General features: G+C 41.6%; 2 protein-coding genes across 2 annotated transcripts in view; one reads left to right on the plus strand and one right to left on the minus strand.

Annotated features, from left to right (window-relative positions):
- Positions 1–22907, minus strand: part of UIMC1 (ubiquitin interaction motif containing 1) — a 170462-nt gene extending 147555 nt beyond the window's left edge. The window contains exon 1 of the mRNA XM_035015054.1: positions 22789–22907. Coding sequence (XP_034870945.1) covers positions 22789–22840 — 52 coding nt within the window. The 5' untranslated portion in view covers positions 22841–22907. The remainder of the gene's footprint in view (positions 1–22788) is intronic.
- ZNF346 (zinc finger protein 346) overlaps positions 1–25684 on the plus strand; it is a 72202-nt gene that overhangs the window by 16361 nt on the left and 30157 nt on the right. Inside the window, exon 3 of the mRNA XM_035015070.1 lies at positions 23008–23196. Within this exon, the coding sequence (XP_034870961.1) occupies positions 23008–23196 (189 nt within the window). The remainder of the gene's footprint in view (positions 1–23007; positions 23197–25684) is intronic.

Consider the following 25684-nt stretch of genomic DNA (forward strand, 5'->3'; position numbering starts at 1 on the left):
GGGGCGCCTGGGTGGCTCAGTTGGTTAGGCAACTGCCTTCGGCTCGGGTCATGATCCTGGAGTCCCGGGATCGAGTCCCACATCGGGCTCCCTGCTCGGCGGGGAGTCTGCTTCTCCCTCTGACCCTCCCCCCCTCTCATGTGCTCTCTAAAAAGAAATTGAAGAGGACACAAAGAAATGGAAAAACATTCCATGCTCATGGATTAGAAGAACAAACATTGTTAAAATGTCTATACTACCCAAAGCAATCTACACATTTATAATGCAATCCCTATCAAAATACCACCAACATTTTTCATAGAACTAGAACAAACAATCCCAAAATTTGTATGGAATCACAAAAGACCCCGAATAACCAAAGCAATCCTGAAAATGAAAAGCAAAGCTGGGGGCGCCTGGGTGGCTTAGTCACTGGGCGTCTGCCTTCAGCTCAAGTCATGATCCCAGGGTCCTGGGATCGAGCCCTGCGTCTGGCTCCCTGCTCTGCGGGAAGCCTACTTCTCCCTCTCCCGCTCCCCCTGCTTGTGTTCCCTCTCTTGCTGTGTCTCTCTCTGTCAAATAAATAAAATCTTAAAAAAAAAAAAAAAAGAAAGAAAAGCTGTAGGTATCATAATTCCAGACTTCAAGCTCTTTTACAAAGCTGTAGTCATCAAGACAGTACGGTACTGGCACAAAAACAAACACATAGATCAATGGAACAGAACAGAAAGGCCAGAAATGGACCCACAACTATATGGTAAACTAATCTTCAACAAAGCAGGAAAGAACATCCAATGGAAAAAAAAGAGTCTCTTCAACAAATGTTGAGAAAACTGGACAGCCACATGCAGAAGAATGAAACTGGACCACTTTCTTATACCATACACAAAAATAAACTCAAAATGGATGAAAGACCTAAATGTGGAACAGGAAACCATCAAAATCCTAGAGAACATAGGCAGCAACGTCTTTGACCTCAGCTATAGCAACTTCTTCTAGACACATTGCCAAAGGCAAGGAAAACAAAAGCAAAAATGAACTGTTGATTGGAGCGCCTGGGTGGCTCAGTCGGTTGAGTGTCAGACTCTTGGTTTCTGCTCAGGTCCTGATCTGTGTCATGGTATCAAGCTCCGTGTCAGGCTCCATGCCCTGCATGGAGTCTGCTTGTCCCTTTCCCTCTCCTCCTCCAGTCTCTCACTCTCTCTCTTTCTCTCAAATAAATAAAAAGAAAAGAAAAAAGAGAAAAAACGAACTATTAGGAAAAAATTTTTTTTAAATTTTAAAAATGAATTATTGGGACTTCAAGATAAAAAGCTTCTGCACAGCAAAGGAAACAATCAACAAAACTAAAAGGCAGCCTACAGAATGGGAGAAGATATTTGCAAATGACATATCCAATTAAGGGCTAGTATCCAAAATCTACAAAGAACTTATGAAATTCAACACCCAAAAACCAAATAATCCATTTAAGAATGGGCAGAAGACATGAATAGACATTTTTCCAAAGTAAACATCTAGATGGCTAACAGAAACATGAAAAGGTGTTCAACATTACTCATCATCCGGGAAATACAAATCAAAACCACAATGAGATACCACCTCACACCTATCAGAATGGCTAATATTAACAACACAGGAAACAACCGATGTTGGCAAGGATGCAAACTGGTGGGAATGCAAACTGGTGCAGCCCCTCTGGAAACCAGTATGGAGTCCTTAAAAAGTTAAAAATAGAACTATCCTGCGATCCAGCAATTGCACTACTAGGTATTTACCCAAGGGATAGAAAAATACAGATTCGAAGGGGTACGTGCACCCCAGTGTTTACAGCAGCATTATCAACAACAGCCAAACTATGGAGAGAGCCAAATATCCATCAACTGATGAAAGATTAGATAGATAGATAGATATTACAATATTACTCAGCCATCAAAAAGAATGGAATCTTGCCATTTGCAATGATGTGGATGGAGCTAAAGCATATTATGCTAAGTGAAATAAGTCAGTCAGATGAAGACAAATACTGTATGCTTTCACTCATATGTGGAATTTAAGAAACAAAACAGGTGAACATAGGGGAAGGGGGAAAAAGGGAGAGGGAAGAAAACCGTAAGAGACTTTTTTTTTTTAATTTTATTTATTTATTTGAGAGAGAGAATGAGAGACAGCATGAGAGGGAAGAGGGTCAGAGGGAGAAGCAGACCCCCTGCTGAGCAGGGAGCCCGATGTGGGACTCGATCCCGGGACTCCAGGATCATGACCTGAGCCAAAGGCAGTCGCTTAACCAACTGAGCCACCCAGGCGCCCCGTAAGAGACTCTTAATGAGAGAGAACAATCTGAAAGTTGATGGAGGGAAGTGAGTGGGGGATGGGCTAAATGGGTGATGGGTATGAAGGAGGGCAATTATGATGAGCCCTGGGTGTTATATGTAAGTGATGAATCACTAAATTCTACTCCTGAAACCAGTATTACACTATATGTTAACTAACTAGAATTTAAATAAAAACTTGAAACGGGAAAAAAAAAACCCTCATTTCTTGAGTATTGGCTTTTTGAGCTACAGGCAGCAGAACTTGGGTTTTTCAGTAACAGTTCCACAGAGGGGTAGACAGGCTAACAGGTCCTCAGGTCCCAAAACCAAGTCCTCAGATCCTAGAGTAGGAGGATCACTCAGAGAGAAGCTTGTCATTGGTCCCATTTTCTGCAGCTCCAGAGCCCTAGCTTAGATTTTGCTCCCAGGGAAAAGCAGGAAGGGTAGAGGGAGGGAGGAGGAGAGAACAGGTAGCTCCTAATCTCTTCCCAAAGTAACTGACTTCATTTACAACAAAGCTTGGAGAAGTTCAAGCCTAAGGGTGTTCACAAGAAAAGCAGTGGCTGTAGTAAAAGTTAATTGGGAGAAGAATCAAGATGCAGGATAAATTAAAGGCCACCTAGTCTAAAGGAAAAAGTTAGGGAATAATACAGCTGGGAGGAGTACTACTGGAGTCAGAATAAATAAACGCTGACCTCAGGAACGATTATTTCAAAGGACCCAAATTTGATTGGATATATTTACAGAGCAATTTATGCCCCAGGGCACTGTTGAAAACATACAGCAATCAGCTGGCAATTAGAAAAGTTTAACACCTGGGTAGGATCAAGAAAAGAGATGAATAGAGTCCTACCAAAATCACTGTCATCCTAGGGTTACTGTGGACATATCAAAACTATGTCACCCTGAGGAACAACATCAGAGGCTTAACACTACGTGGGGGACTGGAAAATAGACTTCATTAAAATAATCCAGCCAATCACTAAACGAATAAACAAGCAAATAACAGTAAGTCCTGGAGGGTTGAAGGGACCAGTACTCGGAGTTCCTGTATTAGACAAGATTCTCCAGACATAGAACCAATAGGAGATGAAAGAGAGAGAGAGAGATTTTAAGGAATTGGTCCACAAAATTAAGAACCCAGGATCCTAAGGGTGAATCAGCAACCTAGAGACCTAGGAAAGCTGATGGCCTTAGTTCCATTTCAAGACCAAAGGCCTGAGAATGAGGAGAGCCAATGGTGTAGTTCTCATCCAAAGGACAGCAGACTTGAGATCCAGGGAGAGTCAATGTTTCAAGTCTGAAGGCAGGGTAAAAGCCAATGTCCCAGTTTGAAGGCAGTCCAGTTGCAAGAATTCTCTCTTACAGAAGAACAGTCAGCCTTTTTGTTCTATCCAGACCTTCAACTGATTGGATTAAGTCAAACCACATTAGGGAGAGCAATCTGCTTTACTCAGTCTACTGCCATAAACGTTAATCTCAAATAAAAAATAAAAAATGTAAGAATAGCCAGAATAATGTTTGACCAAATATCTGGATACCCCATAACCCAGTGAAGTTGACATAGAAAATTAACCATAACAGTTGCTATAATAAATTATATTAAAAAACAAAACAAAACTCAGGAGCAGCTGGGTGCCTCAGCTGGTTAAGTGTCTGACTCTTGGTTTCGGCTCAGGTCATGATTTCAGGGTCCTGGGACTAAGCCCCGCACCAGGTTCCCTGCTCAGTGGGGAGTCTGCTTCTCCCTCTCACTCTCCCTCTGTGCTCTCTCTCTCTCTTCTCTCAAATAAATAAATAAAATCTTTTAAAATAAATAAATAAAAAGTGGAAAATAACAAGTGTTGCCCAGATGTAGAGAAATTGGAACTGTATTACATTGCTGGTGGGAATGTAAAATGGTGTAGCCACTGTGGAAACCAGCTTGGTAATCCCTCCAGAAGAAACAAAATTACCAGATAATCCAGCAATTCCACTCCTTGGTATATACCCAAAAGAACTGAAAGCATAGACTCATAATATCCAAAGTATATAAGAACTCAATAAAAAATAAATAAATAAAAGCTGGGGCACCTGGGTGGCTCAGTCGGTTAAGCATCCAATTCTTGATTTCGGCTCACATAAGATGTCAGGGTTGTGAGATGGAGCCCCATATCAGGCTCCACATTGGGCATGGAGCCTGCTTAAGATTCTCTCTCCCTCTTCCTCTGACCCTCACCCCTCTCTCTTCCTCTCTTAAAGAAAAAAGCGAATAATCCTATTTAAAAATGAGAATATCCGGGGCACCTGGGTGGCTTAGTCTGTTGGGTGTCTGCCTTCAGCTCGGGTCATGGTCTCAGGGTCCTGGGATTGAGCCCTGCGTTAGGCTCGAGCCTCTCCTCCCCGCTTGTGCTCTCTCTCTCTCTCTCTCTCTCTCAAATAAATAAAGTTTTTAAAAAATAAATAAAAATAAAAATAAGAATATCTGAATAGACATTTTTTCCAAAGAAGACATACAGATAGCCAACAGGTTCACAAAAAGATACTCAAAATCACTAATCATCAGGGAAATGCAAATCAAAACCACACTGAGGGTGCGTAGGTGGCTCAGTCGGTTAAATGTCTGCCTTCGGCTCAGGTCATGATCCCAGGTTCCTGGGATTGAGCCCTGTGTTGGGCTCCCTGCTCAGCATGGAGTATGCTTCTCCCTCTACCCCTCCCCCCTGCTGATGCTCTCTCTCTCGTTCGCTCGCTCGCTCTCAAATAAATAAATATCTAAAAAAAAAAAACACACTGAGATATCACCTCACACCTGTTAGAAAAGCTATTATCAAAAAGACAAGAAATAACAAGTATTGGCAAGGATGTGGAGAAAACTTGTGCATTGTTGGTAAAAATATAAAATGGTATAGCATTTCAGAAAACATTTTGGAGGTTTCTCAAAAAACTAAAAATAGAACTACCACATGACCCAGCAATTCCACTTTTGGATATACACTCAAAAGAACTGAAAGCAGAATCTCAAAGAAATATTTGTAAACCCATGTTCATAGCAGCATTACTCACAACAGCTAAAACATGGAAGGAACCCAAGCATTCACTGACGATGGATAAACGTAATGTGGTATATACACACAGTGGAATATTACTCAGCCTTAAAAAGAAGGAAATTCTGCAATATGCTACAACATGGATGATCCGAGGACACTGCTAAATGAAATAAGTCAGGGACACCTGGGTGGCTCAGTCGGTTAAGTGTCAACCTTCAACTCAGGTCATGATCCCAGGGTCCTGGGATCGTGTCCTGCATCAGGCTCCTTGCTCACCGAGGAGCCTGCTTCTCCCTCTGCCTGCCGCTCCCCCTGCTTGTACACATTCTCTCTCTCTCTCCCTCTCTGACAAATGAACGAATGAAATCTTTAAATAAATAAATAAATAAATAAAATAAGCCAGTATAGAGACAGAAAGTATAATGGTGGTTGCCAGGGGTTGGAGGAAGGGGGGGAAATGGGGAGTTATTGTTTAATGAGTACAGAGTTCCAATTTTCCAAGATGAAGAAAGTTCTGGAGATGGTTGCACAACAGTATGAATGAACTCTATCACTGAGCTGGACACTTAAAAATGGTTAAGATAGGGGCACCTGGGTGGCTCAGTTGGTTGAGCGACTGCCTTTGGCTCAGGTCATGATCCTGGAGTCCCGGGATTGAGTCCCGCATCGGGCTCCCTGCTCGGCGGGGAGTTTGCTTCTCCCTCTGACCCTCCCCCCTCTCATGCTCTCTCTCTCTCATTCTCTCTCAAATGAATAAATAAAAAAAAAAAAATCTTTAAAAAAAAAAAGGTTAAGATAGTAAATTTTATGTTATGTGTATTTTACCACAATAAAAAAAGTACTAGCCATAAAAAAAATAAGTGGACTATATTAAAATTAAGAACTTCTGTTCATCAGAATATGTAATAGATGAGTGAAAAGCCAACCAGAAGACTGGGAAGGGGGACACCTGGGTGGCTCAGTTGGTTGAAAGGCTGCCTTCAGCTCGAGTCATGATCCCAGGGTCCTGGGATCGAGTCCTACATCGGGCTCCTTGTTCAGCAGGGAGCATGCTTTTCCCTCTCCCATTCCCCCTACTTGTGCTCTCTCTCTCTGACAAATAAATAAAATCTTTAAAAAAAAAAAAGAAGACTGGGAAAGGATATTTTAGTATATACATATATATACATATATCCACAAAGGATTTGTATCCAGTGTGTTTTTGCTTGGAAGAAAAAGGCAGATAATCCAGTAGAAAAATAGACAAAAGAATTAAACATGCACTGCACAAAAGAGGATACTAAATGGCAAATAAACCTATGAAAGGGTAGCCAGCTGCGTTAGTTATTATGTATGCAATACTCAACCACAGGCAATTCCATTACATACCCACAACCAATGCTAAATGAAAAAGAAAATATCAAGTGTAGGTGAGGATGTAAAACAACTGCTGTGGGGCGCCTGGGTGGCTCAGTTGGTTAAGCGACTGCCTTCGGCTCAGGTCATGATCCTGGAATCCCTGGATCGAGTCCCGCATCGGGCTCCCTGCTCGGCGGGGAGTCTGCTTCTCCCTCTGACCCTCTCCCCTCTCATGCTCTCTGTCTCTCACTCTCTCTCTCTCAAATAAATAAATTAATTAAAAAAAAAAAAAACTGCTGTGTAATTGGTAGAGCTACTTTGAGAAATTGTTTGGTAGTTTCTACTGAAGCTGAACACACGCATACCATATGAGCCAGTGATTCCACTCCTAGGTGAATATGCATCTGAAATGAGTACTAAACTTCATCAAAAGACACATACAAGAGGGACACCTGGGTGGCTCAGTCGGTTAAGCATTTGCTTTCAGCTCAGGTCGTGATCCTGGGGTCCTGGGATCGAGTCCCATATCTGGCTCCCCACTCAGCAGGGAGCCTGCTTCTCCCTCTGCCTGCCACTCTCCCTGCTTGTGCTCTCTCTCTCTGGCAAATAAATAAATAAAATCTTAAAAAAAAAAAAAGACACATAAAAGAATATTGATAGCAACAGTTTATATAATAGCCAAAGGCTAGAAACAAATCAAATATCCATCTGTGGTACAATGGGTAATTTATTTGTGTAATATTATACAATAGAATACTATGTAGTAATAAGAGTGAACAAACTACAACTACATGCAATAATTTTGATTAGTCTCACAAGTATTAGGAAAGAAAAAGCACACACACACACACACACAAACATACTATATGGTTCCATTTACATAAAGTTCAAAAACAGGCAAATTTAATCTATGATGTTAGAAGTCAGGATAGTCACTATCCCAGGGTAGGTGGTGGTGGTAGTCATGGGAAGGTGGCACAAGAAAGACTATTTTGGTGCTGGTAATGTTCTGATTCTTGATCTTGGTTCTGGTTACACCAGAGCATTCACGGTATGAAAATTAACCAACTCATATATTTATCACTTGTGCACTTTTCTATATGTATATCATACTTCAATAAAAATTGGGATGCCTGGGTGGCTCAGTTGGTTAAGTGTCTGCCTTCGGCTCGGGTCATGATCCCAGGGTCCTGGGATCGAGTCCCATATCGGGGTCCTTGCTCAGCAGGGAGCCTCCTTCTCCCTCTGCCTGCTGTTCTCCCTGCTTGTGCTCTCTCTCTCTCTCTTTCTCTCTCTGACAAATAAATAAATAGATCTTTTAAAAAAATGTACTTAAAGAGTAAAACAGGTTTACATTTTTTTTTAGAACTAAGGAAGATCTCTAGAGATATGTATAGGGGTCTCCCAAAGACCAAATACAAATCAAAAGGGACACAAATAGTAGTGGTTACCTAGACCTGGGAATGGGAATGGGAATGATGCAAAAGTGCATAAGGTTTCTTTCTGGGGTGATGACAATGTTCTAAATACACTGTGGGTATGGGCATACAACCCTGTAAATAGACTAATAATCACTGAAGTGTACACTTTAAATGCATAAATTTTATGGTATGTAAATTAGGCCTTAATAAAGCTTTTTTAAAAAAAAGATATAATGTATATAGTATATTTTATATATAAGAAACAGTAGGAAGGAATTAGGATATATATATATATTTGCTTGTATTTGAAAAAAGAAATGATGAAAGGATAAATAAGCAAATAAAAATGATTACTTTTACAGAATAAAGGACAAAGGAGTTGGAAGGAGGCAGGAATGGGTGAAAGGCAATTTTGACCTCTGGATTGTGTATATGTTTCACCTAGCCAAAAAAAAAAAAAAAAAAAAATCCAAAAACAAAACCCTAATTTTTAAAAATTCCTTAAGTTGAAAATAAATAGAAATTAGCTAACTAAAGTGAGTATCAAATTGGTAACCACATAAGGAAAAGATTTACTTCAAGGACTTTAGAAAACAGTATTTTGACTGCACATCCTAAGTGGGACACAATCCAAGAACAAAAAGATATATAAAGAAATTTTAAACTTTACTCAGCACTTATATTATTTGTAGTAATTTCAGATTTAACATTTTAGACTTTGTTTTATATTTTAGGTTAAAGCAAAGAAATAATTATGTTAATGATATTAGGAATCAAAATTTTCTTTTTTTTTTTTTTTAAGATTTTATTTATTTATTTGAGAGAGAGAGAGAGAGCACATGGGGGGGGGAGGGTCAGAGGGAGAAGCAGACTCCCTGCCGAGCAGGGAGCCCGATGCGGGACTCGACGATCCCGGGACTCCAGGATCATGACCTGAGCCGAAGGCAGTCGCTTAACTTTCTTAACTTTCGCCCTTTTCTTTCTTTTTTTAAGATTTTATTTATTTATTTGTCAGAGAGAGAGAGAGAAATAGCACAAGCAGGGGGAGCAGCAGGCAGAGGGAGAAGCAGGCTCCCCGCTGAGTAAGGAGCGTAAGGGACTCGATCCCAGGACACTGGGATTATGACCTGAGCCGAAAGCAGACACTTAACCAACTGAGCCACCCAGGCATCCCAGGAATCAAGATTTTCAAAGAAAGACATTTATGTGTATAATTTTGAAATCAAGGAAATGAAATGAAATGAAAACACCCTAATGTTAAACCTGAAAGGAAAATACCAATATGAACTAATTATTTTAATGTGTATCTTTAAATGCTATCCACCAAAATGGACTAGAAGCTATGTCTCCCCATTAACAAAGGGTTTTCAATCATCCATGTTGTAATGTCTAATATCATCCCCCACTAAAAACGAACAAACAAACAACACAGGGCTCCTTAGAGGAATGGCTGAATCAAGGTCTGGTACATGGAAAGTACAAGATGAGCCTAGACTATCTTATTTGTGCCAGAAAGCAAATAAGCTTCCAAAGATTTATAGGGTGATATCAAAAGGACCAAAATTTAAAAAAAACAAAACTCTCAGAATGAAAGATCAATCAATAGCCAGAGTCATAAAAAACTGAGGTTCAACTAGAATAATAATTCCTTTCCCCTTCGCCCTCTTCCATTCCCTCCACTTCTTTCCCCCTCCTTTCCTGAACAATTAAGTTCTAAAGCAATAAGGTGGTGTAAAAAAGAAAGGCGTTTGTACCTGGGATGGGAAGAGCTACAGTGGCCCAGAGCATAATGGAGCCCCAAGGGGTAAATATTCACATAGAAGAGTTGCCAAGAGTGGGGAGTAGAACCCGACTGGGATAAAAAGAACATCCTGCAGAGCAGCCACCTAGCAAGAGTATCAGAGCCTGTGCAGTGTAAGGAGCTTGTCCACATAGGGGGCCAGCCCAGCTTAAGCAGTGAGAGCCTGAATGGAGTAAGGAAGCTTTCTCCATGGAGGGGTAGCCCATTTAGGGGTGTGAGAGTCTGAACAGGGTAAGAAAAGGTGATCCAGAATGGGATGCCATAGCTGTGTCTACTGGGAGAGGGCCAGAGAGCAGCACCACCCCAGTGACAATGAGCATACCTAGTGCCTAGTCTATGGCTTCTAAATACTGTTCTCCACTAAAATGATCCAGGACTCTTTGGGAAAATGACTGATTCTGTTCCATTATATGGCTGGAGCAGGTAAAGTATGAGATGAGCCTGGAGCATCCTGTTCTGCCAGAAAGCAAAGTATATAAAGAATGGTGAGGGGGGCACCTGGGTGGTTCAGTTGGTTAAGCATCCAACTCTTGATTTCAGCTCAGATCATGATCTCAGGGTTATGGGATTGAGCCTGCATTGGGCCTGCACTCAGTGGGGAGTCTGCCCCTCTCTCTCTCCCTCTCCCTACCCCCACTCTCGTGCACGCACATGGGCACACTTGCACGCGTGCTCTCTCTCTCTCTCAAACAAATAAATAAATCTTAAAAAAAAAGAAATGGTGAGGAACCTGAAAAAAGGAAATGGAAAATAACAAGTGTTGGCAAAGATGTGGAAAAACTGGAACCTTCATGTGTTGCTGGTGGGCATGTAAAATGGTATAGCTCCTATAAAATATAAAACAGTATGGGGCGCCTGAGTGGTTCAGTCGGTTAAGCAGCTGCCTTCGGCTCAGGTCATGATCCCGGGGTCCTGGAATCAAGTCCCAAGTCAGGGTCCCTGCTCAGCGGGAAGACTGCTTCTCCCTCTGCTGCCGCTCTTCCTACTTGTGCTCTCTCTCTGTCAAATAAATAAATAAAATCTTAAAAAAAAAAAAAAAAAAAAAAAAACGACAATTCCTCAAAGAGCTAAACATAGAACTTACATATGATTCAGCAATTCCACTTCTAGGTATATATCCAAAAGGAGTGAAAGCAAGGATTCAAACAGATATTTGAACACCAATGTTCATAACAGCATTATTCACAAAAGCCAAAAGGTGGAAGCAACCCAGTATCCACTGAATGATGAATGAATGGGTATACAAAATGTGGTATATATATGTGTATGTACGTATATGTACATGTGTGTGTGTGTGTGTGTGTATGTTTGTATATATATACAGACAATGGAATTTTATTCAGCATTAAGAAGGAAGGAAATTCTGATACATAATACACCATGGATGAACCTTAAAAAACATATATAAGTTCAATAAGCCAAACACAGAAGGACGAATATGATATGATTCCACTTATATTAAGTACCTAGAATAATCAAATTCATAAAGACAGAAGTTACCAAGGGCTAAGGGGAGTGGGGAATGGAGAGTTACCATTAAATGGGTACAAAGTTTCAGTTTAGGATGATGAAAAAGTTCTGGAGATGGATGGTAGTGGTGGTTGCACAATAATGTGAATTACTGAATGCCACTGAACTTAAAAATGGTTAAATTGGTAAATCTTATGCTACGTGTATCTTACCAGCATTTTATTTTTTTAACAATTTTCTTTATTTGAGAGAGAGAGAGAGCGCGTGCGCACAAGCGGGAGAGGGGGTAGGTAGGGAGGAGCAGAGGGAGAGGGACAAGCAGACTCCCCTCTGAGCAGGGAGCTCTGACGTGGGGCTGGATCCCCAGATCCTGGGATCATGACCCGAGCAGAAGACAGATGCTTAACTGAATGAGCCACCCTAGTGCCCCACCAGCATTTTTTTTTTTTTTAAGATTTTATTTATTTATTTGACAGAGAGAGACACAGCGAGAGCAGGAACACAAGCAGGGGGAGTGGGAGAGGGAGAAGGAGGCTTCCCGCAGAGCACGGAGCCCGATGCGGGGCTCGATCCACCAGCATTTAAAAAAAAAATTTAATGAAGGCAAAGCAGAACATTTTCTGACAACCAAAAGCTGAGAGAATTCATCAGGGGCAGACCAGCACTACAAGAAATACTAAATGGAATCTTAAGTGAAGGAAAATGAGCTAGATGGAGACATGGGACTGCAAAACAGAATGAAGAGGGGCACCTGGGTGGCTCAGTCGTTAAGCGTCTGCCTCAGGTCATGATCCCAGGGTCCTGGGATCAAGCCCCGCATCGGATTCCCTGCTCAGTGGGAAGCCTGCTTCTCCTTTCCCACTCTCCCTGCTTGTATTCCCTCTCTCTCTGTGTCTCTGTCAAATAAATAAATAAAATCTTAAAAAAAAAAAAAAAACAGAATGAAGAATACCCAAAAGGGTGACTAAATTGGTAAATATAAGTGAATACTGACAATTTAAAACAGCAAAAATAATGTCTTTTGGGATTTAAAACAATACATTGAAATAAAATATATGACAACAATAACACAGGAAGCAGAAAGTATTAAGAATTAAACAATTTTAAAGTGCTAGCATTATTCAGGAGGTATGGAAAATAATTTAGTGTAGACTGTGATGAGTTAAGGATGCATATTATGATCTCTAGAGCAACCACTAAAATAATAATCAAATAATGATCAAATATCTGAATAGTTAAATAACAATAAAAAATAAAGTATAAAAAACAGAATGATAAAAAATATTGTTCAATCCAAGAGAAGGCCAAAAAAAAAAAAAACCCAAGAGAATAAAGGAAAAAAGAACAGATGGAGTGAACAGAAAACAGCAAAATGGTAAAAATAAACTCACTATATCAGTAATTAAATTAAATGGAAAGGGGCCAAACACTCTTTTTTTTTTTTTTCAAACACTCTTATAAGTAAAAGAAAAAGACCATCAGACTGGATTTTAAAAATTCCATTATATGCTATTTACAGAGATGTATTTTAAATATAATGTCATCAAGGTTAAAAGAACACAAAACAATGGGATGTAAAAATATGTACTATGTAAATACAAACAAAAAAGAACTAGCTCAGCTAAATTAATATCAGATAAAGTAGACCTTAGATAATAAGTATTACTAGAGATAAGGAGGGGCACTTCACACTGATAAAAGTGTCTAACTGATGGGGTGCCTGGGTGGCTCAGTCGTTACGCGTCTGCCTTCCGCTCAGGTCATGATCCCAGGGTCCTGGGATCGAGCCCCACATCGGGCTCACTGCTCCGCGGGAAGCCTGCTTCTCCCTCTCCCACTCCCCCTGCTTGTGTTCCCTCTTTCGTTATGTCTCTCTCTGTCAAATAAATAAATACAATCTTAAAAAAAAAAGTGTCTAACTGAAAAACATGACTTTCCTATTATATATTCAGAAATAAAACAGATGAAGCAAAAAAACAACAGAACCAAAAATTGAAGTAGACAGATCCAGTCATAGTTGGAGATTTGAACACACACACTCCCACCTCAGTAATGAATAGAACTAAAGAAAAATCAGTAAGAATCTAGAAGATCTGAATACACTATCAACCACATTGACATAATTGAATATTTATATGACACTATACCCAACAGCTGCAAAACACACATTCTTTTCAAATACAAATGGAATGTTCACCAAATAGACCATATGCTGGGCTATAAAACAAATCCCAAGATTTCAAAAGAGTGAAGTCTTACAGAATATGTTCTTTGATCACAATGGATTAAATTAGAAATTAACAATAAGAAATCTAGAAAAGCCCCAAATATTTGGAAATTAGCAACTCACACAATGTTCAAGATTAGACAAAACTAATCTGTAGCAATAGTATTCAGGATGATTTCCTTTTGGCTGAGAAGCAGCACAGTGAGCATTCTGGGACTTGAAATGTTCTATATCTTAATATAGGTAGTGATTATATGGCTGTATTTATATATAAAAATTTATTCAAGATTTGTACTTGTATACTTTAGTCTATGTAAGTTACACCTCAATAAAAAAGTAAATCAGAAAAAAAAGAGAGACATTAAATTCTCTAGTACCTAACAAAATATCTAGTTCATGGAGGATGCTTAATAAATGTTTGATGAATTAAAAAAGGAAAGAGAGATAAAGAATAGAATGAAAAGGCCTACCACACATCTAATACCATTTACACCTGCTAGATTGGCAAAAGATAAAGAAGTCTAACAATACCAAGTGCTGGAGAGAATGAAAATCAATAGAAACTCTTATACTTTGCTGATGAGAATATAAATTGATAAAACCACCTGAGAAAACAATTTGGCATTAGCTTGTAAAGTACAACATTCACATACCCTACCGACTGGGACTCAATTCCTAGGTGTATATCCTAAGAAACTCCTGTCCAAGTGCACCAGGAGTTAAGTATAAGAATGTTGCAATACCTGGCTGGCTCGGTCAGTAGAGCATGCAACTCTTGATCTCAGGGTTGTGAGTTTGAGCCCCACACTGGGTGCAGAGGTTACTTTAAAAAACTAAAAATCTTAATAAAAAAAAGAATGTTAATAGTAACCCTGTTCATAATAGCAAAAACTGCAACATCTCAAATGTCCCTGAACACTAGAACAGATAAATCAATTATGGTATATTCACATAACAGAATATTATCCCACAGTGAAAAATGAATGAACTAGGGGTGCTGGGTTGGCTCAGTAGGTGGAGCAAATAACTCTTGATCTCAGGGTTGTGAGTTCAAGCCCTACATTGGGCATGGAGCCTACTCAAAAAAAAATGAATGAACTATAGCTACTTGCAACAACATGGATATTAGACACTTAATGCTGAGGGTTGCCTGGGTGGCTCAGTTGGTTAAGCATCTGCCTTTGGCTTGGGTTGTAATCTCCCCTGGGATTGAGTCCCACCTCAGGCACCCTGCTCAAGTCTGCTTCTCCCTCTCCCGCTCCCCTTCCCCACTGCTCATGTTCTCTCTCTCTCTCTCAAATTTTTTTTAAAAAATGTCGAGTGAAAATTCCGGACTTCAAGCTCTATTACAAAGCTGTCATCATCAAGACAGCATGGTACTGGCACAAAAACAGACACATAGATCAATGGAACAGAATAGAGAGCCCAGAAATGGACCCTCAACTCTATGGTCAACTCATCTTTGACAAAGCAGGAAAGAATGTCCAATGGAACAAAGACAGTCTCTTCAACAAATGGTGTTGGGAAAATTGGATAGCCACATGCAGAAGAATGAAACTAGACCATTTCCTTACACCACACACAAAAATAGACTCCAAATGGTTGAAAGACCTCAATGTGAGACAGGAGTCCATCAAAATCCTAAAGGAGAACACAGGCAGCAACCTCTTTGACCTCAGCCGAAGCAACTTCTTCCTAGAAACATCGCCAAAGGCAAGGGAAGCAAGGGCAAAAATGAACTATTGGGACTTCATCAAGATAAAAAGCTTTTGCAAAGCAAAGGAAACAGTCAACAAAACCAAAAGACAACAGACAGAATGGGAGAAGATATTTGCAAATGACAAATCAGATAAAGGGCTAGTATCCAAAATCTATAAAAAACTCATCAAACTCAACACCCAAAGAACAAAGAATCCAATCAAGAAATGGGCAGAAGACATGAACAGACATTTTTCCAAAGAAGACATCCAAATGGCCAACAGACACATGAAAAAGTGCTCAATATCGCTCAGCATCAGGGAAATCCAAATCAAAACCTCAATGAGATACCACCTCACACCAGTCAGAATGGCTAAAATTAACAAGTCAGGAAACGACAGATGTTGGCGGGGATGCGGAGAAAGGGGAACCCTCCTACACTGTTGGTGGGAATGCAAGCTGGTGCAGCCACTCTGGAAAACTGTATGGAGGTTCCTCAAAAAGTTGAAAATAGAGCTACCATATGATCCAGCAATTGCACTACTGGGTATTTACCCTAAAGATACAAATGTAGGGATCCGAAGGGGTACGTGCACCCCGATGTTTATAGCAGCAATGTCCACAATAGCCAAACTGTGGAAAGAGCCAAGATGTCCATCGACAGATGAATGGCTAAAGAAGATGTGGTATATATATACAATGGAATATTATGCAGCCATCAAAAGGAATGAGATCTTGCCATTTGCAACGACGTGGATGGAACTGGAGGGTATTATGTTGAGTGAAATAAGTCAAACAGAGAAAGACATGTATCATATGATCTCACTGATATGAGGAATTCTTAATTGCAGGAAACAAACTGAGTGTTGTTGGAGTGGGGGGTGGGGTGGGAGGGATGGGGTGACTGGGTGGTAGACACTGGGGAGGGTATGTGCTCTGGTGAGCACTGTTAATTGTGCAAGACTGTTGAATCTCAGATCTGTACCTCTGAAACAAATAATGCAATATATGTTAAGAAAAAAAAGAAGAAGGTAGCGGGAGGGGAAGAATGAAGCGGGGGAAGTCGGAGGGGTAGACGAACCATGAGAGACGATGGACTCTGAAAAACAAACAGGGTTCTAGAGGGGAGGGGGGTGGGAGGATGGGTTGGCCTGGTGGTGGGTATTGAGGAGGGCACGTTCTGCATGGAGCACTGGGTGTTGTGCACAAACAATGAATCATGGAACACTTCATCTAAAACTAATGATGTAATGTATGGGGATTAACATAAGAATAAAAAAATTAATTAAAAAAAATGTCGAGAGAAAAAGGGAAGTCACAGAAAAAATACAAACAGTATGATACCATATTTATGAGGCTCAAATGCAAGCAAAAATAATATGTTGTTTAAGCATATACATAATTTTTTTTAAAGATTTTATTTATTTAGCAAGAGAGGGAACACAAGCAGGGGGAGTGAGAGAGGGAGAAGCAGGCTTCCCGCGGAGCAGGGAGCCCAATGCGGGGCTCGATCCCAGGACCCCGGGATCATGACCTGAGCTGAAGGCAGACGCCTAATGACTGAGCCACCCAGGCACCCTGATATACATAATTTTTTAAAGCAAGTAAATTTAAAACACAAAATTCAGAATAATGGTTAAGAATAGGTGGGGTGAGGGGCACGCCTGGGGGGGGCTCAGTTCGTTGAGCATCCGACTCTTGATTTCAGCTCAGGTCATGATCTCAGGGTCCTGGGATGGAGCCCCACATTGGGCTCCACACTCAGTGGAGAGTATGCTTGAGGATTCTCTCCCTCTGCCTCTACACTTCTCCCCACTCATGCACACTAAAATAAACAAATCTTTTGAAAAAAAGCGGGGGATGGGGGAGGCACCTGGGTGGCTCAGTTGGTTAGGTGTCTGACTCCGTTTCAGCTCAGGTCATGATCTCATGGGTCATGAGATCAAGCTCTCATCAGGCTCTGCACTTGGCGGGGAGTCAGCTTGAAGATTCTCTCCCTCTGCCCCACCCCCCTCACTCTCTCACTCTCTCTCTCTCAAATAAATAAATAAATAAATCTTAGAGAAAAAAAAAGAATAGGTGGGGTGATATGGGGCACCTGGGTGGTACAGTTGGTTAAGCGTCCAACTCTCGGTTTTGGCTCAGGCCGTGATCTCAGGGCCCCCCACCCCCTGCTCATGCTCAAGCACACACACTCTTGCTCTCTCTCTCAAATAAGTAAATAAATCTTAAAAAAAAAAAAAAAAAGAATAGGTGGGGTAATAATGTTCTAGTTCAGATTGGATGATGAATTCATCAGTACTCATTATATTATTACTCTTTATAAGTTATATGTAATATTTTATATGCATTAAATGATAATTTAAAAATTTTTTAAATAAGGAAAAGGTGGTAGAAAGTGTTATAGAAGCATGGAGAAAGGAATTGTTTACTTCTTCCTAGAGGAAGAGGAGAAGTTAAGGAGAATTTCATTTAGTAGGTGTGTCAGGGGTCCCATGATCACCCAGGTTCGATGATTGACTCAAGGACTCAGGATTCAGTATACAGTTGCATTCATGGCTATGATGCATTACAGCCAAAGAATACAAAGCAAAATCAACAAAGTACATCAAATGGACAAGACAAGATAGTGGAAGGGCATTAAAGGCAATGGGAACAGTACACGCAAAGGCAAAGCTATGAAAGGATGCCCCAACCAGGAAACAAACCACACTGCTGAAAAGTCCTTTCAGTATAGCCGAGCACAAGGTGCTTGGGAGAGTTATCAGAAGGAGGGAGTGGAAGGGGCACCTGAGTGGCTCAGTCAGTTAAGCGTCTGCCTTCAACTCAGGTCATGATCTCAGTGGGGAGTCTGCTTCCCATCTGTCCCTCCCCCTCTGTCCGTCATCCTGTCCCTCCCTCTCTGGCCCCTCTACTCCTCCTCTGCCCCTCCCCCCTCCTGTTGCTCATGCTCCCTCTCGCTCTCTCTCAAATAAATAAATCTTTTCAAAAAAAGAAGAAGGGAGTGGAGAGGGAAAGAGAAAGACTTTATAATGGGCCTCTTATACCACAGTAGGACATTTTAACTTTTTAACTTTCTCCTATGAGCAACAGGAAGCCATTAAGTATTGTCGGTCAGGGAGTATAGTACAGTGCCTGGCTATAATAGACAGCTTTTTTCCTCCAAAAATTAAGATGTTGAAATCCTAACCCCCAATGTGATACTATTAGGAACTGGGGCCTTTGGGAACTGATTAGGTGATAAGGGTAGAGCCCTTACAAATGAGATGAGTGCCCTTATGAAAGAGACCCTAGAGAAATCTCTCACGCCTTCTGCCATGTGAGGAGAGAAGATGGCTGTCTATAAACCAGGAGGACAGCTTCCACCAGAGACCAGATACTTTGATCTTGGACCTTCCAGCCTCCAGAACTGTGTGAAATAAATTGTTGTTTAAGCCATTTGGTCTATGGTATTTTGTTACAGTAGCCCAAATGGACAAAGATACTGACATATAATGTAGTAGGCCCAAAATAAAGCCTGTTGATTCAATGTGATTCAAGTTATTATACCAGTTCAAGATCTATACCGATTTCTTGGCAATCCTTCAGTGAAGATGACAGAGCTTCATTGGATCATTTTAAGCCACTCTAGGGGTGCTTGGGTGGCTCAGTTGGTTAAGCATTTGCCTTTGGCTCAGGATCCCAGGACCCTGGGCTTGAGTCCCACGTCAGGCTCCTTTCTCAGCGAGGAACCTGCTTCTCCCTCTCCCTCTGCCTACAGCTCCCCCTGCTTGTGCGCTCTCTCTCTCTCTGTCAAATAAGTAAATAAAATCTTTTTTTTTTTTAAAGCCACTCTTATTTCCTTGGATACATTAAACTAAGTCACTCTGATCCATAAGCAAATGCACAATTAATTGAAACTGGTTCTAGAAATTATGGGATCTAAAACTCTACATCTAGAGAAGTGGGGTTTAGCTTCACCAAGATGGAGACTAGAACCTAATATCAGCTTGTGAAATTATCAGAAAAATACAGCTTTCAGAATAAACTGGTAACAACTACCATTTACTTTGTGCCAGGCAATGTGGTAAGTAGTTTATGGAAATTATTTTGGTTAATCTTCATTTAAAGCAGGTATCATTTACTCATTTTACAGATGAAGAAGCAGACTTACAAATTTTAAATAATTTACCTAATATTGCATAGGTCATGATTGCAGAATGGAGCAGCTGACATCAAGCTGAGTATCTCATGACTTTAACTGACCGCTTGTTTATGTCTGAGATTATTGGGGTTAATCCCAATCCTGCTCACCTCAGACACTGTTGGGGTGTAAAACATCATGGCCATCCATTGCACCTCACAGGGCTCTGAACATCCAGCCCTCCTGCCCCAAGTGTGGCTCAGTAGAGCCTGGAATAGTTGGGAGTCCCTGGACCACCACTGGGGTGATGAGAAACTGCCTTATCTGTTTAATCTAACTTGCCATGTAGATATGCTCATTTTTTAAGTGGGCTGTGACATGGAAAAAGTTGGAAAGCTCTACTTGAATCTAATTCTCCTCCTTCCCCTCCTCAAAACCCTCTGGAAATCCCAATCCAGTGATCAGCAAATTCCCCTACACCCTCAACCTGTCCTTGGAAAGTCACTGATTTAAAACCTGGCATGTCCTGAAGACAGTGCTTCCCTGCAGCCCTGAAGACACTATAAAATGACCCATCTTGAGCAGTGGACTAGGACTGCAACAAAGATGTGCGTGTGTGTGTGTGTGTGATCATCATCCCTGCCCCCTCTCCCCCGCCAACATAGTTTTGTCACAGTTTTCCTCAAGAGCAAACCCTGCTGTTTTGGACCAATCTCAGATTCTGAGTCAAATAATGCTTGTACACATCCTATTAGTAAAACCTAATTTACGGTTACTTCTAACAACTAGAGATGTGTTCACAGAGCTGAGAAGTAGAAAATCTCATGATAGCATTCACTGGAGAATAATCTAAATTGTTTTGAGCATCTAATCAGATTGGGAGTGAGTGGAGGAGGACTGTTTTTTGTTCCATTGTGTCAAATACATATGTTTGAATTCTGGGACTTTGACAAAAATGTCCTCTATAACTTTGGATTTCCAGCTGAATAACTCATGCTATGGAAATCTGGGCAACTAGAAACTTTCTTTAAGATAAATAAATAATAATGGGCGCCTGGGTGGCTCAGCTGTTAAGCGTCTGCCTTCGGCTCAGGTCATGATCCCAGGGTCCTGGGATCGAGTCCCACATCGGGCTCCCTGCTTGGCGGGAAGCCTGCTTCTCCCTCTCCCACTCCCCCTGCTCATGTTCCTGCTCTCGCTGTCTCTCTCTGTGTCAAATAAATAAAATCTTTAAAAAAAAAAAAAAAAGATAAATAATGTATAGTCATTGGTTTTTAGGCTGGTCATCTGGTATTGGCAAAAGGACACGGATTTGCAGTCTGAGGTCTGGTGTTAAACCATGGGCTCTGACACTGACTAGCTGTGTGATCCTGATAAAACCTTCACCTCTCCCAATTTTCTTTATTGTCACATAAGAAAGAATCCTTCATAGGAGAACCAACCTAAGGATTAAATGTTGTAATGTATGCTAAAGGTGCTTCATAAACTATAAAACACCGCACAAACATCAATCATCTATTGCATTGTAATAGATGAGTCAGGCATGAGGCCTGACACAGAGCTGATGCACAATATTTATAATATTTATAATACAGTATAAATATAATATTTATACTATATAATATATAATATTTATACTATGGTATAAATATTATATTTATAATATAGTATAAATATAATATTTATGATATATGTTATTACATATATTATAATAATATGTATATAATTTAGTATAAATAAGTAAATTCCGCTGGTGAGCTGTGTCATCTCAGGCAAGAAACATCTGTCTCTCTCTTTTGCCTCCTCTGATACCACTTCTCCCTATTCACTGGGCTCCAACCATACCGTCCTTTTTCCTGTTCTTCCAACAGCAAGTTCACTCTTGCTGCAGGGACTTTGGACATGCTGTTCCCTCTTCCTGGAACATTCCTCCCCAGCTTTTTGCATGGTTTTCCACTTCTCATCAATCAGGTCTTAGGTAAAATGTCATTTCTTCAGAGGCTTTCTCTAACCACCCTGACTAATATTCCTTCCACATCATTCACCCAATATGTATTCTTGTTTTATTTTCTCCTTAGCACTTCTTACTATCTGTTGACTTATTACACTCTCCTCCACTAGAATAAAAAACACTATGCTAGAGTTTCCCCATCTTGTTCACAACTGGATTCCAATGCCCAAAATAACATCTAACTCATAGTAAACTCTGAATAACCATTTGAATAAATGAAGATGAAATAAAGTATATCAAAAGTTTCATTCATTCAACAAATATTTTATATGTACCTATGAGAGCCAGGCTCCATTTCAAGGTGCTGGGGATTCAACTGAGAACAAAACAAAAACTTCTGCTTTCTTGGGGCATGCCTACTAGTGGAAAAACAAACAAAAAACAAGGTAAAAAGTAAAAACATACTATATCTGATAATGTTAAGAGTTAAGGAGGAAAAAAAATAAAGCAGGAAAAGAAGACATGAAATGTGTGTGGAGGTGTTAAATTTTAGATAGGGTAGCCAGAGAATGAAATGAGAGGCTAAGCCATGAGGATATATGGGGGAAATGCATTCCAGGAGGTCAGGGTAACTGGGACAGTAATGAAGGTGTTGGAGGCTAACACAATAGGAGATGAGATCAGGGAGGTTAAGGGAAGTCAAACTGCAAAGGGCCCTTTGGCTAAACTAAGGACTTTGGCTTTTATCAACAGTGAGATGGGAAACCGTTGGGAGCATCAGGGTATCATGATATGGTTTGTTATAAGAGGACTGCTGGGGCTGCTGTGCTGAAAATACCTGAAGGGCAAGGGAAAGGACCAGTGAAGAAGCTACGATAACCTTAGCAAGAGATGGTGGCTCAGAAAGACTGGGGGAGGAGCTGTGAGGATGGAGGATAAAATTTCAGATTTGACAGTTACATTGGAGAGTTTAAGGGGGAGGTCTGGGCTGGGAATTAGTACTTGAAACTCAAATGGTATTTATTATCAGAAGTAACTGAGGGGCGCCCGGGTGGCTCAGTCGTTAAGCGTCTGCCTTCGGCTCAGGTCATGATCCCAGGGTCCTGGGATCGAGCCCCGCATCGGGCTCCCTGCTCAGCAGGAAGCCTGCTTCTCCCTCCCCCACTCCCCCTGCTTGTGTTCCCTCTCTCGCTGTGTCTCTCTGTCAAATAAATAAAATCTTTTTTTTTTTAATATTTTATTCATGGAGATGGAGTCCTGGCTCTACCACATTCTGGTCGCAAACTGTTGAGTAAACTATTTTTAGGTTCTGGGCCTCAATTTCCCTAACAGTAAAACAAAATATTCCCACATAACAGGGCCTTCAAGAGAACGAAATGCGAAGTGTCGAAGGCTGACGGTGAGTAAGGTGAGAACCTTTAGCCAAGGATTGCACAAACCTGTACCGGAGGGAGAGGGCTGCTGTAAAACCAGCGACTGACACAATTCCATGGTACTTATTCCGAGGTCCCCCAGCAGTGACCAAAAGAAGCGCCTGGGCCCGCACCGCAACGCGGTCTGCGGCGCCCAAACCTCGCGAGATTTGTTGGCCAGGCAAAGTCACCCTCCCACCCACATCTCGCGAGACCAAGGTTTATGAGTGGCTATCTGCCGGTTAGGGCTTGCAGGAAAGATGGAGTATCCCGCGTTGGGCACCGTGGAGGCCGCGGACAGTGGAGGGGCCCGGCCATACAACAACTCCGAGGAGCGAGAAGGACGGGAACCGGACGGGCTGAGCTTCGACCGCGAGAGGGCGCGCCGCCTGTGGGAAGCAGTGTCCGGGGCCCAACCAGTGGGGAGGGAGGAAGGTGAGTCCCGGGACCTCAGAAGCAGCAAGTCTTTCACCCGCCCGCTCGTCTCACAGGGAGTGGCGGAAGCGCGGGGCGGGAACGCGGACCGGCCCCCGGGTCTCCGGTCACACCCCCTGGCGCCCGGCCCGCCCCCTTGGGTGACGCGCCCCGGGACTTCTTGACTCGTGCACCTCAGCCGGGCCTGGGTACCGTGGGCCAGCTCCCTTGAAAGTTGAGGCCGCAGCACCACATGAATGAGGTCTCCGCGCTCCAATGGTCAAGGGCCTTCTCATACTCAGGACGCGGGGTTTTTTCCCCTTCCATTCTCACCCAGCAGAGCACAGCTCTTCCTAAACTCCTATCCGTGCCTCCTACCTAAATTCCTATCCGTGCCTTCTCGGAGACCCACAGAACCTTCCCCGCCAGACTCCTAGCCCCTGACCATTTTCTCCCTGACTCTGCATCGTCCGTGTCTCCAGGTTCTCCCACCCCTAGTGTCGCTTGCCTGCCTTCTCTCATGCCCCACACTGCCAAGGACTCCAAAGGCCTTCTTACCCTCTGTTCCTCCTGGCCTTGGTATCTTCAACCTGGTTTACCCCTGTTTCTAGGTGTCTGGTCTCTACTACCTGGGTCTCTTTTATGAGGTCGGGGCCAGGAACCTGAGAAACTGGCCAGGGTATATTTTGGCTCCAGCTTCATTGTATCCTATGCTTGTAGAGAAGTTGTGGAGAACAGGGTACACTGGGGGTCACTTCAGGGCTGAAGCTTCCCAGCTTGCTCTGCATTTGACCTGGCCCCGGGTAAGATGGAGATAGAGGAGGATGGAAAGCGCTGGCCTGACCTGGTTGTGTGACCCCCTTTGTAGTCCTTAGCAGAGCTAGCTGCTTAACTCTAACCCAGAAGTACAAGAACTGTCTGGCCTTCTGTGCTAATCCTGTCAAGTAATCTGCAGTAAAATCAGATGGTTTGTTTGCTTGGTGAGCAGACTAATCCTGGAAAGTTTAATATGTTGCTTGTGAACTGATTGCCCTGGGATAAAATGGAATTTTGACCATACCCAAGGAAGATATATTTAAATTTGGGATGGTACACAGACCTATACCCTTGTGTATACTTCTCCAGTTTTAAAACTAATCTAATCTGACTCCTAAATTAATATGGGCTCTCTGTCTGCCTCATAATTTCAAACTTGTTTGGTACAAATCCCCCCAAACACATCCCAATTTCCTTTCACTAATTTGACAAACAGTCATTGATACTTGCTCAGTTCCCAGGACTGGCTGGGCATCAGAGCTACAGAGATGAGGAAGATACTGTCCTTGCCCTGGAGGGGTTTATAGTCTAGTCCAGGAAGCAGACACCAAAACAGTTTCAGTATAATGTAATGGGTGCAGTGAAGAGGAATGTGTAAGAATTGGTTGTGCACAAAGAGGGAGTGACCTTTGTCCTTGAGGGACAGGGAAGGCATCCCCTGGACCTTGAAGCAGAGAACACAACAGCTGTGCTCTAAAAAGTGAATTGCTTATGTGTGTATGAATGTACAGTGTCACTTAGGACCCAGTTCATCTTCCTACTCTCCTTACTTTCCAATATTTGTATGAGGTTTAGGTAGATACTTGTAACACCAAGTTCTGTTCACCTTGGTTTTCGTTTTGTTTTGTTTTTCTTTTAGCACTTTCATTGAGCTATAATTTATATACCATAAAATTCACCCATTGTAACTGTACAGTGCAATGATTTTTTAGTAAAAGTACAGAGTTGTGTTTTAGAATATTTCTATAGCTCCAGTTAGTTCATTTGTGCTTGTTTACATTAAATCCCCGCTCTTACCTCCTGCCCAAATTTACCTTTTCTGAACATTTCGTATAAACAAAATCATACAATATGTAGTCTTTTGCATTTGGCTTCTCTTGGCATGTTTTTGAAGTCCAGCCAAGTTGTACTGTGTATTAGTACTTCATTACTTTTTGTTGCAAAATAGAATCTCATTGTATGGGTCTTGATTTTTTATCCTTTGACAGTCTCTGTCTTTTGAGTGGGCTGTTTAGACTATTCACATTTAATTTCATTATTTTTTTTTTTTAAAGATTTTATTTATTTATTTGACAGACAGAGACACAGCGAGAGAGGGAACACAAGCAGGGGGAGTGGGAGAGGGAGAAGCAGGCTTCCCGCGGAGCAGGGAGCCCGATGCGGGGCTCGATCCCAGAACCCTGGGATCATGACCTGAGCCGAAGGCAGACGCTTAACGACTGAGCCACCCAGGCGCCCTAATTTCATTATTGATATGGCTAGATTTACATTTTCCACTTTGCTATTTATCTCCTTTACATTTTGTTCTTCCCTTTCTCCTTTACTGCCTTCTTTTGTATTAAGTATTTTTTATTGGGCCATTTTAATTTTTCTGTTCATATTTTTTATACTTTTTTTTTACTTTTTTATTTTATTAGTGCCCAAGGGACTACAAGATGCATCTTAACTCATCACAGTCTACTTCAAATTAATA

This window comes from Mirounga leonina, unplaced genomic scaffold, assembly GCF_011800145.1.
Source record: "Mirounga leonina isolate KUSES-001 unplaced genomic scaffold, KU_Mleo_1.0 Mir_104, whole genome shotgun sequence".
Taxonomy (NCBI): Eukaryota; Metazoa; Chordata; class Mammalia; order Carnivora; family Phocidae; genus Mirounga; species Mirounga leonina.